The 17,298-nt window shown below is 44.5% G+C and overlaps 1 protein-coding gene across 1 annotated transcript in view; it reads left to right on the top strand.

Moving 5' to 3' along the window:
• Positions 1-17,298, top strand: part of LRMDA (leucine rich melanocyte differentiation associated) — a 582,944-nt gene that overhangs the window by 47,488 nt on the left and 518,158 nt on the right. Inside the window, exon 2 of the mRNA XM_055133315.1 lies at positions 16,758-16,886. Within this exon, the coding sequence (XP_054989290.1) occupies positions 16,758-16,886 (129 nt within the window). The remainder of the gene's footprint in view (positions 1-16,757; positions 16,887-17,298) is intronic.

Below are 17,298 nucleotides of genomic sequence, written 5' to 3'. Positions count from 1 at the left end.
GGATTCCCTGTTCTCTAAGAGATGGGGTAGGTGTCTTCCTGCTGGATTACCAGCCTGGTTGCTGCTTCTCCATGGGAGAGTGTTCATCAACGTGCTGACAGTAACCCTCTGCCAACATTCTTATGGTTGTGCTGGAGCAGATCTGAAATGTCTAAGGGAACCTTGTCTCAATCCTGGGACAAGCCCATTCTGAGTAAGTTGCTTTGTCCTCGGGCTTCTCAAGAAGGGTGCTATCTTCCCAGAGTTCTCACATCTGGGGCAGTTTATATTCTCCAAGGGGCCAGGAGAGCTGCAGCTCCCAGACTGCTTGCTGTTTGCTGTCATGTGCTCAGCTAGTGATGTTGGAAAAAGGAAGAGTCACATAGTTTTGTCAATCTTGTCTGTTCCCTTGTAGCTAGGAAAGTTCCAGTACTTAACTCATGGAGACTGGAAGCTGTGTTGTCTCTTTCATTACTGTGGAGGCTCCTTTCTAGATCACAGACTGGGCCAGCGGATCAGCCCCAAGCCCCAGGAGCTGTGGAGGACAGTGGTAAAGAAAGGAGGGAAGGAGAGTAGCTCACCTCATAACAGAGAGGGCACAAAAACAACTGATAAAAACAAGGCACAAGAGGCCTGATTACTGGGGGTACCTCAGACCCACACTGAGAAAGTTAGGGAGTGAAACCAGCTTCCGTTGGGGCATGGCATATAGATTACAGATTGAGTTGATCAGAGTCTAGCCATCATGGAGTTTATCAGGAAAGTAAAAAGGAAGAAATCTATATTTAATGCTGCCTTCATGCCAGTATGTTCACTTAGGTATGTGACTGTGTGTCAGAAAATGAAGATAGATGCAAGTGTGACTTTTGATAGTTTACCTGTATTTTTTTTTTCTGAAAGAGGGTGGTGTAAACAGATCTTTAGGGTTGCTATTCATTGGCTCATGGGTACACTTGCTCCCGTCATGGTTTACACAGGTAAGCGCTAGCAAATGCCCATTTTACTAGCACAACCATGAGAAGTTTCCCAAAATAGACAAGAGATTGTGCAGTCATCCTATTCATGGGCCAAACAGCCCAATCTATGGGCAGCACTGATACTACTATAGATGCTTTAGGCTGACTGTGCTCTACTTCTCTTCATCCTTGCCACTTCCTGTTGTCTTATCTGCCTTGTCCATTTCAGTATTTCTTTTTTTAAATTTAATTTTATGATTTATTTTTTAAAATTTTATTGAATCACCGTGAGATAGTTACAAGCTTTCATGTTTGGGTTATTTCAGCATTTCTAAAATTCACATATTGTTCCTCATATGTTAGCTTCCCTTATTCTATCTCACAATTGATGGTGTCTTACAATTGCCATTGTCCAGGGGGCAGTTGTGATGGAGTGGTTCTTGCACACTCCATCTGGGTCACAGTGATTCTTAGTACCTTTCTACCACTTAAGAATTCACTGTTGAGAGACTGGAGTAATAGCACAGTGGGTAGGGTGTTTGCCTTGCACGCAGCCGACCTGGGTTTGATTCCCAGCATCTCATATGGTCCCCAAGCACCACCAGGAATAATTCCTGAGTGCAAAGCCAGGAGTAACCCCTGAGCATCGCTGGGTGTGACCCAAAAAGAAAAAAAAAAAGAATTCACTGTTGAACTCTTAAACCAAAAGACAAAATTTTTTGTATATACAGAAAGGGCATATGCTTGATTTTGTAAAGCAAGTATTTGTTGTTGGAGGAGTGGTCATGATTGGTAGAGTCTTACAAAACAACAAGCAAAAACATTAAAAAGGACAAGAGTTTCTAAACTATTTTTGGATAGGAAAAGTTATTTTAATTTACTGCATGTATGTTTTTTCCCCTCTTACCAATGCATAGAATGATGAGGTATATTTGAAGGAAAGGGAGTGGAGTTCTGGAGGGGAATGGCAGGCATGAAGGGGCAGGAAGCAAAAGAGGACATCTTAAGGGGAAGGAAATGGGACTGAGACACCAATCACCCTTATGTTGGAGCACTTCCTAGTTTGCCCAAAGCTTTATCAAACTTTTTTTTTTTTTCCTGAGGGAGAGGGAGAGCAAGAGGAAGAGGCTCCCAGACTTTTATTTGGACATCCAATTTTGAATAGGATGGAGGGTGCCGAAGTTCCTTTTACCTTGTTCCTTCACGTTGGTGCAGACTCCTGATGCAGCTTGGGCTGTACTCTCTGGCCGGTGCTGTCAGGAGGTTTCCGGCATGTTTTTCTGGCTATTCCCCTCACACCTAGAAGCTGAACCCCTTCCAGCAGGGCTGAAGGAGAGCTCGAGCCCTTATCAAAGCAGACTTTCCACACAAGAGTGTCCCTGCTGCTCAGGTGCTCTCCCCTGAGGAACGGGCCCAGCGTGCTGCAGGTGTTCCCATGAAGTACACCGAGCCTCAAGAAGCAGAACCTTGTATTTCCCTGTGATTTCCAGTGAGTATCTCCCCCTTCTCACCATTCTCTTCTAATTTTATCTTTAGATTAGGTGTTTTCCAAATGATCTCTAAACAAATTTGTAACAAGTTGATGTTCTAAACATTTCTTGGTCTCTTTGTGTCTCTTCTGGTATGCGACAGAGTTGAGTTTGGGCCTTTATTGTTCCTCTACTTAGCCATCACTCTGGGAGATCCAGTAGCTTAATACGTTGTCAGGGGGACCAACATGAGACCCTTGGCACAACAAAAGAATAGATGGAGTTTGTGGGCTAGTGAGGGAAGAAGAGGCTTGGTAAAGTAGAGGGCCTTTGGGAGCAAGTCAGGCTGCTTCGGGGCTTGGGGCAGGCTGGGAAGTAGCTCCAGAGAGGTAGGCTTAAACTTCACCTTGTGCCATGGGGGTCCAGGACAGGACCCGGCAGAAGGGCAGGTGGAGGCATTTTAAGAGAAGATGAAAACAACTAAAGAGGTTACTGAACCTTCCAGCCGGACGGAGTGGGTCTTCAGAAGGTGAGAGGAGGTCTAATTTGAAAGCCAGGTCAAAACAGATCTAAAAGTTTGTTTTGTCAAAAGACTCTGCCCTGGTCTTACCTGTAGACAGTCAACCAGGACAGCCCTGGTGATACCAAGTCATTAATCCACCCGAAAGACTGGCCTGACCTGAGCCCCCTTGCTTTGAAGTGTGCTGTCCTCTGCAGCAGGAGAAAATAATTTGCTACCTGCTTCAGTGAACCATCAGGAGCACCAGCAGACCTAATGACATGTGAGAATATTAACCTCCTACCACGAAGAGCTGTGAATCTTGACGGCAGTCTATAATTCACCCTGCGTTCCTCAGCCCATTCTCTCAGGCTTTCTCTCTCACTCACCTTCTCCGGTAGATCCAGAGAGAGAAGGAAAGACCTACTCATAAAACTTTATATTCTTGAATAGCGCAAGCTGAGCTGAGCTGTTTAGTGATGAGAGACTTCCCTTTTGTAGTTGTTAGAAAAGGTACAAAAATGCCCTCAGGGTCCGAGCCGGAGGTGGGAATTCTCTTTCATGTTGTATTTAGCGTAGGAGTCTTCCATCTGTCACAGCATACAGGCATGACATGACATCAGGGAAGGCGACCATCGGAATACCTGAGCACTGGAAGTGTTAGTTGGTGATAGAGTATTAGCTTTGTATGTGTGAGTTCAATCTCTGGCACTCCCACCCCGCAAAAAAAAAAAGTTTAGCTAACCAAGTATCTTTAAACACAGGTATTTGTCACTAAATATCAAAGAAAAATGGAAGGCACAATGAACCTTTACACATTATACCAGTGATATTAAAAGGTTTTTTTAAGGTCTGAACACAGACAAAGCTCTAACAGCTCATTGTGTTATGATTGTGTGGTCCTCTTTGCCCTTGTGTCTTGGTGTTCTGGAACCCTTGAGCACAGGATATCTAGAATATCTGTGTATTCCCAGTGCCTCCAGGAGGGCACAGCTAGACTTTTCCTAGCTCTAAAAGGAGGCACTTTTCTCTAGTCCACCTTCTTGGTTATTAATGATCTTAATGATAGGACACTATTTTGGTGTTTTTGAAAGTAGCATATTGTTCTGATGGATATTATAAACTAAGTGCATCGAATCACAGATGTGGGTACCAGAGAACCAAAATTGGGGCATGAATATGGATAGGGAAATTGGCTCTGGGGGGCCAGTGTACAGGAATGTGCTGACGTGGCTCCTGTGCAGAGAGAACTTGGCATGGAGGCAGCCTGAGCCGCGGTGAGGTTCCCTACTTAACTAGAATAGCCCATCAGACCTGGTGCGTTCACCCTAGCCCCTGGCAGGGAATACTCAATATATATCTGCTGGTGGATGAATAAATACATGAGCAAGTAATGAATTCTGTGCTGATTAGGCTACCTCTTACTTAGCCAGGTCTTTTAATTTCCCTATCTAAAATGTCTCTGTATAACCTGGAACAGGGGTTGGACAAATACTGGCTGTTGGATGACTCACAGGTGTGAGGAAATCAGTTTCTCCCTTTGCTGACTTTGCTAGCAGAGTGAAGGAATGGGGATACCATGGCTAGTGTCCTCTCTAGGTAGATGTAATTCTCTGACTTTCTGGTCCCTCCAAATTACTATTCTCTTCTTTTTTTCCATTGTCTTCTTTTTAAAATTAATTTTATTAAGACCAGTCAAATTAAAACTGCTTCTGTCCAGGGCATCTCAAGGTCCATTCATTATGGCTTCTTATCTTGGCAGGCGATCGGCATGGAAAGGCAGCTCGGCTATTATGCACATACAAAGCCCATCACTTCTCTACCAATGGCCAATTCATCAAACATTTATCTTTTGCCCTCTGAGCACTGTGTCACTTTGCCTGTCACTCCCTAGTCTGGGTTGCTGTGAAAGGTGAAAAAATGTTTGAGGGGGAGAATTTTTCCCCCCAACTTTTTTCTCCCAGATTTGTCTATGCTGCTCAGATTTGAGACTCAAACTGCTCCCCCATGCCTGCCTTCCAGATCCCATCTTACTGATCCTGTGCAAGTTGGGATACCTTCAGCCTTCATGCTGAACTATTGACTAAATTGTGTCCAATTAAGCATCGATAAAATGTTGGGAGTTCTTCTGTCAACTCCTTCCCCTCTGAGCATAGAATAAAAGACAAAGCAATCTATTCTAGCCTCCCCACTTTACAAAAGAGTAAATTAAGATTCCCCCGAAAGGGCAAATTCTTGAAGCATTTCAGGAAGACCGTGGCTAAGGCAGAATGGGTATCCTGCTAGGCTGCCTGCTCATTCTTTTTTTCTTTTTTCTTTTGTTTTGGTTTTGGAGCCATACCTGGCAGTAATCAGGATTTATTCCTGGCTCTGTGCTCCGAATTGCTTCTGCTTTGGGCTTAAGGGATCATATGAGTTGCCAGGAAGTGAACCTGGACCAACCACCTGCAAGGCAGATACCCTACCTCATTAACACTCGGTCTACCTCTGATCATTCTTCAGAGTTTCTCCAAAGAGGTTATCTTCCTTTATTGTCCAATGTTCTGAAGAGGTAATATCTCATGAAGCTTAAGCTACTTGTTTCCATTTAATTCTTTTAAAATATGCACCTTGGGGGGGTTGTTTTCAAAAAACCATCTTTCAGATATCAGCAACCCTTCGCCATATATAATTTTGTTTTTACAGACTTTCTTTTGCTTTAACCCCATTTTAGTCTCGGAAAAATGTGCAGTGCAGGAGTTCTTTGGTTAGAGAATGAGTTGCACTATAGGAGGTAGAAAATTAAAGCATCAGACATGTTGTTTTTCCAAGGTCTTATAGCATGTCCAGGACTAGAAGTCAGAACTCATGTTGTCAAGTTTAGTGGTTTTAATTTTGTGTATTCATGTATTACTTTTGTGTTTGACTTTACTGAGTTAGTGAGATATTGTCTATAAGAATAACCTATTCCTTAGGAAAACACTGATCCAGTATTGTCTCCTAGAATAGACATCAAGTAGTGAGAAAAGCAGATGAACACAAAATACCCTCCACGTTTTTCTCAGAAAAGTCATTGCTTATCTCAGGCCCATCTCTCAGTATTCAGTTTCTTCTTTTATTCTCTAGTTTTGTTACTCCTATTAGGAGTTGGTCCTCAAGACCCAAAATGTACCATTATATGAAGTGGAAAGTAAGTCTGACAAAGTTGTTCTTTGAAAGAGTTTTTGCAAAGCACAGGACTTGGGTTGTTTGGAAAGAAGAAAAATGGCTCCTATAGTGGGCCACTTTGGGAGGTCCTTGTATCTCCCAGGGCCTTTTTTCCTGAAGGAGAAATAAAGCAATCTTGTAGTCTGGGACAGAAAACATGTTTTCAATCTTTTTGGCCAACTGGGACCTCACAGAATCGGCAGTTGGCACTTTTTTTTTTTTATGCTGGTTTTCCTGGCTTGAATCCATTCCTGTGGGGCCCTGCCCATAGGGAACTGGTCTTTGGGCAATTATTTGATTAGGGCCCCACTGGTCCCTAGGGCCTTGAGGCCCAGCCATGCAAATGTCTCCTTTTCTGGTTGATTTGCAATGAGTAGACACCATCTGTTGAATTAAAGCTTCCCTTTATGGAGGGTGGTGAAAGACTCGTGTGGAAGAGACACTGTTATCTTTCAAGTTAACAGTTCATGAGGTTGAAGAGCCGTGTTCTTGGCCCAACATGTGTTTGCCCAGTAGCTGTGGGAGCCTCCCCACACCAGGCGCTGAATTCTGTCCTATGGCGACATACACACATACCGCAGCTGCAGCTCACCATGTCCACTCCCTCACATCTCCCTGGAAAGAAAACCTCCATTTATGGAACCCGCCAAACAAGCCCACTCTTCAGACTCTTAAAAACAAACAAGACCCCAAAGCCATCGGCTCCGTGCATGCATGTGTGGTTTTGTAAAATCTCACGCCGTGAATCAAAATAACTTTAGAGACACAGTCAAAGCCAGGTCGAAGCCCTGTCACCAAGGTGGGGAAAGAGACCCTGAGAGCACAAGATAGCCAGGTGGGGAGCATGATTGGAGAAGAACAAAGAAACATCTAGAATGTTCTTAGGGGAGGTTTCTAGAAGTTTCCTTGTTTCCCATCTTTGCCTTCAGGGATTCACTGAAATAATCTGAGGACAAACATAGGAAGTGGCTAAAAAAAAAAAAAAAAAGGTCTCTGCGACAGTCCCAATTTCTGTACACTTCTGGAGCACTTCTTCACATACCCCTAGTGCCACGCTTTCCTGTATGGTCTGGAACTTGTGGTCCAACTTCCTCTTCCCTTTCTGTGAGTGAGAAACCCACTGACAACAGGAGCCATGCCATGGCTTACACATCTTTCATAATCCTGGATATAGGTGCTCACCAGAACCCTACCATGGTGAAGCAGGTGGCATTTAAATAGTTTATGCTGGTAAGTATGCTTTGGGGAATGTAAATGATTTTTGAGTTTCAGGACCAAGTTACCTCTTCTTTGTTTCTTCAATACCAAATGTGACAAAGTGTAAGTGGATGCTCCAAATATTAGAAGTTTGTTATATTGAGTTCAAGACCGTTTCCTCTTCCTTAACTCTTCTCTTACCAGACTAACTTATTTTTATTATTTGATTTTGGCATCACACCCAGTGGTCCTCAGGCTTACCCCTAGCTCTGTGCTCAGAGATCATGCCTGGTGGGATTGGGGTATGGGTGATGGAGTGTGTGGGGTATGTGGGTGCTGGGGTATGTTTTGCTGGGGATTGAACCCACCCGCTTGGCACATGCAAGGCAAATGCTTTACCTGCTGTACTATTGCTCTGATATGACTAACTTATTATTAATCTGACTTTTAACTCAGTATTATTTTCTGTTTCCCTTATTGTATCTGCCATTTTGTGTTGAGTGAATGGCTAAGACATAGAAGTAGGTATATGCTGGTGAATTTCAACTCAGCTCGCCTAAATCAGACTAATCCTTGAGGATCATGTGAAAAATAACTTTAAGATGTGGTTCTTTGGAGGATTGTTCTTGAAGGGCCAGGAAGGGAGTATAGCTGGAAATTTAAAATAATTTGAAAACCACCTAGGTTTATCACTATATATGAGGATATATATATATGTATATATATACATGTATATAAAATGAAAGATTACAAAACTAAAATCAAGAGAGGGTGTGTATAAAGGCGAATTTTCACTTTTGGATTATCCCTAGAACTTACTTAGAGATTGCTTAGCAGAGTAGGTGGGACACTGTACTGCATGTGCATTGGTTTTGCATGTGTCTTGGTTACTATGCGGGTTTAAGATAAGCCAGTTAATCTTTCTAGGCATTTGCTACTGCTGTCTGTGAAGGATGGAATTGCCTAAAATTTCTCTGGAACTGAAGACCAGGACAGGGCATGCTACATACAGAGAGAGCCTGGTTCTGCTATGGAGTTCAGACTCTAAGAGGCCCATGCATTGCCATGTCCTTTGCAAAAATATGGGCTGCCCCCAAGTTGCAGAAGTATAAAAGTGGCCTTGCGCAGGCATTGATGGAAGATGGAGTGAGACACAAACTTAAGTGTGGCCTGGAGTTGCAGAGCAAGAACTCCCTGCTGCCCTCTTTCCACCATGCAGAGTCCTGACGGACCCTTGATAAAGAAGCAGTGGCTCCAGAGGAAGGGGAAGGATGGGGTGAGGGTGGTGGGAGGGATCTGGGAATATTGGTGGTGGAAAATGTGCACTGGTGGAAGGATGGGGTTTGATCACTGTATAACTGAAGCTCAGTCATGAAAGCTTTGTAACTGTATCTCATGGTGATTCAATAAAAAAAATGTAAAAAAAATTAAAAAGCAGTGGCTCTTGGGCTCTTGGCAGCCCTTGTAAGCTGTGGTTATAGGGAAAGGAGCACTGGTCGGTTCGATCAGACTGAACGTCATCAGGTCACTACATCTAATCTTCTACCCTTTGCAAAAATTCATACTAACAGCCTCATGATGCTACACAGCGATGAAAGAAGTTCAGAGACTCACAAGGAGCTCAGCCCTTCGGTAAACAGCCCTTTATAAGGGCTCTTTGCTTGCTTTTTTTTTAATTCAAGGCCTCTTTTCTTAGCATATATAATTGTAGCACTAGAATTGTCATAGCACTGTTGTCCCCTTGTTCATTGATTTGCTTGAGCGGGCACCAATAACGTCTCCATTGTGAGACTTGATGTTACTGTTTTTGGCATATCGAATATGCCACAGGTAGCCTGCCAGTCTCTGCCTTGGGGGTGGGATACTCTTGGTAACTTGCCGGGCTCTCCGAGAGGAACGGAGGAATCGAACTCAGGTTGGCTGCTCGAAAAGGAAACGCCCTACCTGCTGTGCTACCCACAAGCAAGGCTCACTTAGTCCATTGAGCTCACTCTCCAGTCCCTCCTATTTTTTTTCCTGAAAAAAAAAAACTCACATAACTTTTGTTTCCAAAAGGTAAGATGAACAAGATTATTGTGCTTGTTGAAATGCCAGAAACTTCTAAGAAACTAAGCCACCTCTGTTCCTGATCAAATAATTTAGACCATGTTAAGCACCCTTTCTTACTTGTTGATTCTTGTGTGGTGCTTCTGAGTGCAGAGTCTGTTCAGTTTGATACCCCAATTGAAGTAAAGCTATAAGTAGACTTACTTAGGTGCAGAAGAGAGAACTAGAGCCAGAGGAGCTTCTCTGAAGACCCTGTTCTTCATACAAGAATCCTGTACTTTGTGTTTGGGGAATAGTCTTGTTTTACCTAAAAGAATATTTCCTAGAATTACCCCAATTATAGAATAATCATCCATGGCAGAAAATCTGATAACTAGTGAAAATTTTGAGAAATCAGGGGTGGGGGAGAATTTTTAAACCCATTATCCAGAGGTTAGTGATATTAAGATCTAGAATATTTCTATTGCCAATCTATAAATAGGTATTTGAACATTGTTATTTAAACTATGTATGGAGATGCTTTATCCAGTGTGCATATCCAGAACTGTAACATCATCCCTCTGTGCAATATTTTATGTGAGTGGCATTTTTTAAGTTATAAACTCCTAGCCAAGGCTACTTAAATGACTTAGGCATAAACATGGAAAACATGTGACAAGTTAAATTAAGTGTGGAGGACTGAAGGGATCCTATAGGTGACTTTTTTTCTATATTTGGAATTTTAGTGTATGTATTATGTTTAAAAAGTGAATTTTAGGTGCTTGAGTAGATCACTTGAAAGTTCTACTGGATCAGCAGATAATCATTTACAATATCATTTTTAATTGAGTCATGGTATTTCACTACAAAGTGTCGTGTTATTGTTTTTTAATCATCCCTCTATTTGGTGGCATTTAGACTTGTTGCCAACATTACTATAAACATACTTTTCTGGTACATCTGTTTAGGGTAACAAGCTGTAATGAACATGATTCTTTTGATCATTTTCCCTTTAGGACTTGCATTTCCTTTAGGGCTTTTCTTAATGCTTCACAAAAGCCCTTTTCTTATTAAGGAGTTTAAACCTTTGACTGTCAGAAAGATTGTAAATATTTTCCTACATTTTTATTTGCCTCTTAAATTTCAAATGGATATTTTGGGCAAATGAACTTTATATCTTATATTAGACTTGTAAAATTTCATCTTGTTGGACCAATAACAGGATCATATTGGATCTTGCTAATTCTTTTTGTCTATAGATAGGATGGTGGCATCCATAAATGTGATAAATATATTCTTATCCAAGCCATTGGTCAAAATCCAGGACCCTAGAGACTGCCCCTACCATAAGCCAGGCCAAAAATTACTGTTCTTTGGGAGTATTTTTGAACTGATTTGACTCTACCCAAAGGTAGTGTCTACCACCTTTTGCTCTCCTGTCACTGGGATATCATTAAAACATTTTGCAAGACCATTCTGAAGTCTGTATTTGTAGCCATCTTTATTGCTACCTAAGTGTTCATATTGATAGCAGATGTCACAGGACTTGTCTTTAATGCACAGAACTACTTGCCTGAGAATCCCTTTACTATTAAATTGATATGTATGCAGTCTCATTTTGCAGTGGGTTTGAGCTTACTTAAAATGAAAAACTAATACAGAGACAAATGAACTAACAGCTATAAAATTATAAGCATTGATGGTGAAGTTAGAAAGCAAATGTGGAGACCATGGAGTATTTACTTTTTTGTAATTGGGTTATTTTTTTTGTAGCTGAGCTTCCCGATAGTAAAGGTGAAGAAAGAGAAAGTAAAAGGTGAGCAGATTCCTGAGCTACAGTGTCCATAGGCAAGCTAGTTCCAGCTCTCCAGAGACATTATCTTATTAGAATTTTATATAAGTACATTGACAAACATGTAAATCCAAAGTTTAGAGAATCTCATCTAGATTTTCAATAAATAGAAGCTGTAAGTACTCATTTGAGGCTCTTACCTCCTCCTGATTCTCTATAGTCCTTTAGACACCATGTTTGACAGTTTGCTCATTACTGTTATTGGGTGTGGAGCATGAAAATGTGATCCCACTTTGAATTAAGAGACACCTAATGAATGATATGGGGGTTTTTTCTTTCTTTTATTAAAATATTTTTTTTTTATTTTTTTAATTTTATTTTTTTTTAATTTTGTTGAATCACTGTGAGATAGTTACAAGCTTTCATGTTTGGGATACAATCACACAATGATCAAACACCCATCCCTCTACCAGTACACATTCCCCACCACCAATATCTCCGTAAGACTCAAAATCACAGTTACAAGAACAACTGAATGGGCTACTTTACGACAAAAAAGTCCCCTCAAATACACCACATTTCAGCAGAAAGATGGGACAAAACCCCATAACAATAATCTCTCTCAACATCAATGGGCAAAACACACTAATTAAAACAGAGTGGCAGGATGGATTAGAAAGTTGAACCCAACATTCTGCTGCCTGCAAGAAACATATCTCAACAGTCAGAGTAAACACGGGTTTTTTTCTCAATTATATTCAATTTGATCTCTTACACAAATACAGAATTTTATTCTCTTTAATGTTGGGGTAATCTATCAGCAGGGCTATGGGGTGACTGAAAAATACCATGCGATGTTCTATCACATGATGTCATATGTCTCCCATAGCCCAGAGCCTTTTCGATATTCTTTTGTTTTATATAGACAACCCCCCTTCATCATCATGCTTGCCAGATGGACTTACTGATTTATATTATTATTTGTTTGAGTATAACCTGACTATGAGGCCTGAAACACAGATAAACACACACAAAACATACAGAGCCAACTGTGTGTACATAGCAATATACTCTACTGTAGGTAGACGTAATTGCATTTGATGGTTTCCCAGGTATTATAAAGTTTCATTGAGATTCCTTGTTGCTCACTGGGCAGACGGAACCATGCAGAAAGGCCACATAACAGGTCTCCAGGACACCCAGGGTGGCAGATGGCTGATGCTTCTTCTAGGTCCTCTAGAATTGGTGTAGATTCTCTCTTTTCTGATTACATGACGATGGGGCCAGCAAGATACTACAGGACTTATAATATTTCTGTTATATGAAGTTGATTGTTCAACTTGTGGCACGACATTTGATCCCTGAGTATCACTGGGTACAACTCTGGAGGCCCCCAAGCACTGTCAGGTTCCTGAGAATCAGCAGCTCAGTTGCCCAAGAATTGCCAGGGATGGCTCATCAGCCTCATGAGCACTGCATCGGAGACATGAAAAAGAAGAATGTATAAATATAAGTGTGGATAGTTAGAGTGAAGGACGCAGCTAGATCCCTGAGGATATACTATTTTCTCACTTAGTTTAAGAACATCCCATTCATTCATCCTGGCTGCAAGGTCTGCAGTGGTTCCCTTGACACACTTTGTGAGGGTTTGTCCCTTGTGTTTGCTGCCCATCTCGGTTGGTCACCACTGGTACAGAGGGCTCTAATTCCTATCATAACCTATACCCCAGAGAGATAATCAGTAACACTCTTTTTCTTTTTCTTTTTTTGATTTTGTGTTTTGCAGGGGAGGGGGCTGGAAGGGCTGGCTGTGGACTAGTAACCATTCTGCCCTGAACCTACAGCCTGACCTTGTCCTGTTTCTTCTTCCTTCTGCAGTGAACATTCAGGTGAAGGATGCAAAGGGCTGAATTTGCACTGTCCAGGAGCACAAGGGGTGGGGCTCCAGGGGTGACCCCTTTGTGGAGCCCGCACCCTGCTTGGAGCCCCTCAGCACAGCTCCCAGCCTGGGATTCACAGGGGCCGGCGGCAGCCGCCTGTTTAGTGCCGCTGTTTTTATAAGCTAATGAGGGCAGCGTGTGAGCCATGGGCAATGATGCTGGGATATTAACTGTGACAGGAAGCTTGATCATAATTATCTTAACGAGGATAGGGTTAATTACAGTGGAAACTTTAAAGTTCTCTCGCTTTGCATCCACTAGAGCTGAATGCATTGTGATGTTTTGTCATTTTGATGTGACTTTGGAAAAGGCATTGGGACTCTCTTAGCAGCTTCCAAGGCTCCTGGGGGAGCCCAGCCCAGTTCTGAGAAGGAAGAACGGAGGAGTAGCTGGGATGGTACCTGAGGGAAGGTCACCAGGCTGAGAGCTGAGCGCAGGACCATGGGCCCTGTCCTGCTGTGGGGCTAGAGGCCGGCAGCCTGCAATGCGCTTCCTGTCCTGGTGCTGAGTAGGTTTTGAGAGCAGTGCACCTGCCACCATTCAGACCACACACAGGCCTCTGTGCCCGGCTGGGGGACTCCCTCCAGCTGGCTGCATCCCCCTGCAGGCCCTGGCCACACCCCTTCTCATGTGCCCCTTGGGCATCTCTCGCCATGCTGGTGAGGGAGCCCAGAGGCACGCTCCTACCCTGTGCTCAGGCTCTTAAACCCAACATGTGGCTACAGTCCACGTGCAAGGCCACACAGATAAGGACCCATCCCGGCCTCTTCCCTGCAGCCACTAGAACATCCATCCAAACAGCCCCATCTGAGCGCTGTTTTTAAGCCCCCTCAACTCCATTGTCATTTCACTTACCAGCACCTACTGGTTTGCAGGCATCTTGTATAGAGAGACATGAGCTCAAAAACGAACACAAAATATTTCTTTCCCTGCTTCTTCTAGAGAAAGCACAACTTGAGTACAGCAGTAACTAGTGAAAAACATGAACTGTCTTCCAGGATGAGTCTTTAGGGACTTCCTAGTTACCAACCAGATCCCCCAAATCCAGTCTCCTGCTCTACACGTCACTGGGTCTCTGTCCCTCTCTGCCAATACTTCTCTGGGCTCGGTATGAGCTGATTCGTTCCCAGGGGGTGCAGGCAGGGTGGGGGGCTTCTGAACAGATACGCTGATACATCATGCACAGGCACACCGTGGCTGGGGACTTGAGCCCACATTTCCCAGTTCTGTCCTAAAGTTCCATTGGGCTACTGAGCTCACCCCAGAACTGCCCTCTGCCACAGGAACGCTGGCGTCTCTGGACACTTCCTCTGGTGCTCCCTGACCTGGAGCTTTGTCTTTTGCCTTGCCCTGGGATCTTTTCGTTTCTCCTCCCAAAAGCACTCTTGGGCAGGTGCATTCTTCTGCCTGCCTGTTTCCCATCATTTGCTGATCTTGATGCGATATCTCATTTGCATCGCACGGCTCAGAGCAGCGGGCGGGTGTTTGCATGCTGCCTTTGCCCAGAGCCCAAGTGATTGTCTGTACACAGAGGATGCAGTGGGGAGCCAACAGTGCCCCACATGGTGGTGGCCTCAGCTCCCCGGTGGCAAACAGGGCCCATCTAGGGACCATTGAGTGAAGCACAGTGTCACTCAGTAGTCCCAGACTTGGGGAAAGTCGAAACTTCCCTATAGAAGCCAAACTTTCTGCAGACCTTCGCACATGTGTTCATTTGCCCTGAACCCCAACTCCCAAGATAAGGGCTTTAAGAAACAGCAGGAAGAGAGGAGGACAGAAACGGAAGGAGCCAAGGTGAGCTAGTCAGTCTTGGCTCCTAATTCAATGCGAGAGCATGTGAGCTGGAGGCTCCTGGTATGCTCCAAACTCAAGCCCTAGGCCAGGGGGTCGCAGACGGCATGTGTTGGGTTGCTGGACTCCCCGAGCCTGAGAGTGTTGAAGAACAGCCAGTACGGCACAACTTATGACTCACAGTGGCTCTGTGATGTGCTATGTTGGGTGCTGGCCCCAGAGTGGCTTGGGCGCCAGCTCTTACTGGGACCAAGCCAGGGTGGGGACATCCATGTGTAGAACTCTGGGTCCCCCTATGTCCAGGGATTTGTGTTTCATTTGGGGGGAAACCACACTCATCTGTGCTCAGGGCTTACTCCTGGCTCTGTGCTCACAGACTCACTCCTGGTGATCGTATGACCAGGGTTGGCCAGGCACAGGGCAAGCGTCTTCCCTGCCGTATGATCCCTCAAGCTCAGAGTCTGGGAACTTAACCACTTGTTCTCAACGAGTTTTACACCTCCTGTAGAATGACCTCATCCCTAGGGTCCCTTTGACCCTGGTGCCACAAGGCAGCTCCTTAGAGAGTGCTCTGGTGCTGAGGTTGTGTGAAATGCATGTTGGGGTGGTACCCAGGCCAGCAGGCGGCTCCGCAGGGGAGATGTTACCGGGATGAGTCAGTGGTGTAAAAGACAACTCCCGGATGCGTCACACTTTATGGAAGAGCCTGAAGTCCTTGGTGAATCTGTCCTCAGGACAGTTTTGTAGCTCAGCTGTCAGCCTGTCCAAGCTCCGCAAGGCTCTTGGGGCCGGTGTGGCTGTCTCCATGGACACCCCTGCACTGACAACTTTGTTTCATTAGCACCCTTGTGTTCTGGGTGCACAGACCCTGCTCCCCCTCTCCTCAAGGCTTCCCATCCTGCACACAGAACATTAAGAGTTAACTTTCAGCAGTGTGTGTCAGAAAGGGTTGGACTGTCCTTGCTGCAACTCCTCCCCTGCCCCCACCAAGCTGAGTACTTCATTCTTTCAGGTGCCAGTTTATTTACTGCCTTGATGTCCCCATGCTGCACCAGACGCTCCTTCCAGAAAAATCATAAGAAAACTACTTTCCATAAATTAAAACAGTAACATCAGTCTAGGAGCACGGAGCTAGACAGTCCTCCCTGCCCGCCCAGAGTCCTTCCTTCAGTACCATTCTTCCCCTGGTAAAAACTAAACCAAAGCGAAAACAAATTCTGAAAGAAAAAGCAACAGCCGTCTCTAGCTCGCAGGCGGGAGTGATTAGTACTTCTGCCGACACCTCGCTGTTTGGGCAGAGCTCAGCCACACTGGGCAGAAGCAAATTAAGTGATTAGTAATGAAAAAACAAAGCAGAGCGGGGAGGGTCAGAGGCACAGAACCGAGAGAGAAAGAAAAGCTTTCCGTGTGGCTTCCGAGGAGTGTGCGGGGAGCACTGCTAAGAAATGATACTTGAAGTTATATTTATTATTGTAAGAGGGGTATGATATTTCTGGGCAGGAATGATGGATGACAACTTAAATTTGTGTCCAGGGAATGAAGGTGAACTGTGACAGAGTTATTTATCTTGGGAATGGAGGTTAGGGTCAGCCGAGGCTGGGTGCCTGAAGGCACAAGACATTGACAAATTTATCCTGCAGGCCGTATCTGAAGCCCTTTGTTTTGGATCCTGGCTACTCACTAAGTGACCCTCATCCTTCATGTTGGCAATGCGTGAAGGATGCGGTGAGTGCCAGCGGCCCCGTCCCCCCGCCGCCCCCGCCCCGGCTCCTGCTACTAATTCTTGTCATTCACTTTGCTGACAGGCACCAAGCCCAAACTATTCCCAGTCCTGAAAGGGAAGGTTAAAATATTTATTTCGGCTCATAATGGCCTCCCTGATTTAGTGCAGGATCATTTTTCCTGTTGCCTTTGTCATTGCAGGTCACTGGAAGGACTGGGCGCGTTTAGGAGGCTGGAGGAGCTCATCCTGGACAACAATCAGCTCGGAGACGACCTCGTGCTGCCAGCCTTGCCCCGACTCCATACCTTAACCCTCAACAAGAACCAAATATCCTTGACTTTGCCCGTCGCCCAACCCCACAGCGGCCCCTCCCGCCGCCCCTCCCCGCCCTGCTGCCCCCCACAAATACCTGCGAAATGTCAAATGAGGTTTATGTGTCAGCTAAATTAAAGTATGTGAAATACAGCCCATGGGCAGACAAAGCATTCTGTCTCCTGGCACTCGGGACACTTCAAAGTAATTTATTATAGGTCATTCATAAATGAAATGCACCATTATATCTTCCTGTTGCTCCATTTTAGTGTAGGGATCTAAGTTATGGCTGTGAAGAAATCTTTTTAATAGATAAAAATAGAGAAAGAAAATAATGTCAGTGCTGCGGAGAAGGTGAAGCTGGTGCTGCTGGCTCGGGCCTGTGTGGGAGGGCGACCTCTGGTGGTACGCAGCGGGTAATGCCGCTAA

This window comes from Sorex araneus, chromosome 3 (genome assembly GCF_027595985.1).
Source record: "Sorex araneus isolate mSorAra2 chromosome 3, mSorAra2.pri, whole genome shotgun sequence".
In the NCBI taxonomy this organism is placed as follows: Eukaryota; Metazoa; Chordata; class Mammalia; order Eulipotyphla; family Soricidae; genus Sorex; species Sorex araneus.
The sequence above is the reverse complement of the archived record's forward strand: the minus strand, read 5'-3'. Positions and strand labels throughout refer to the sequence as shown.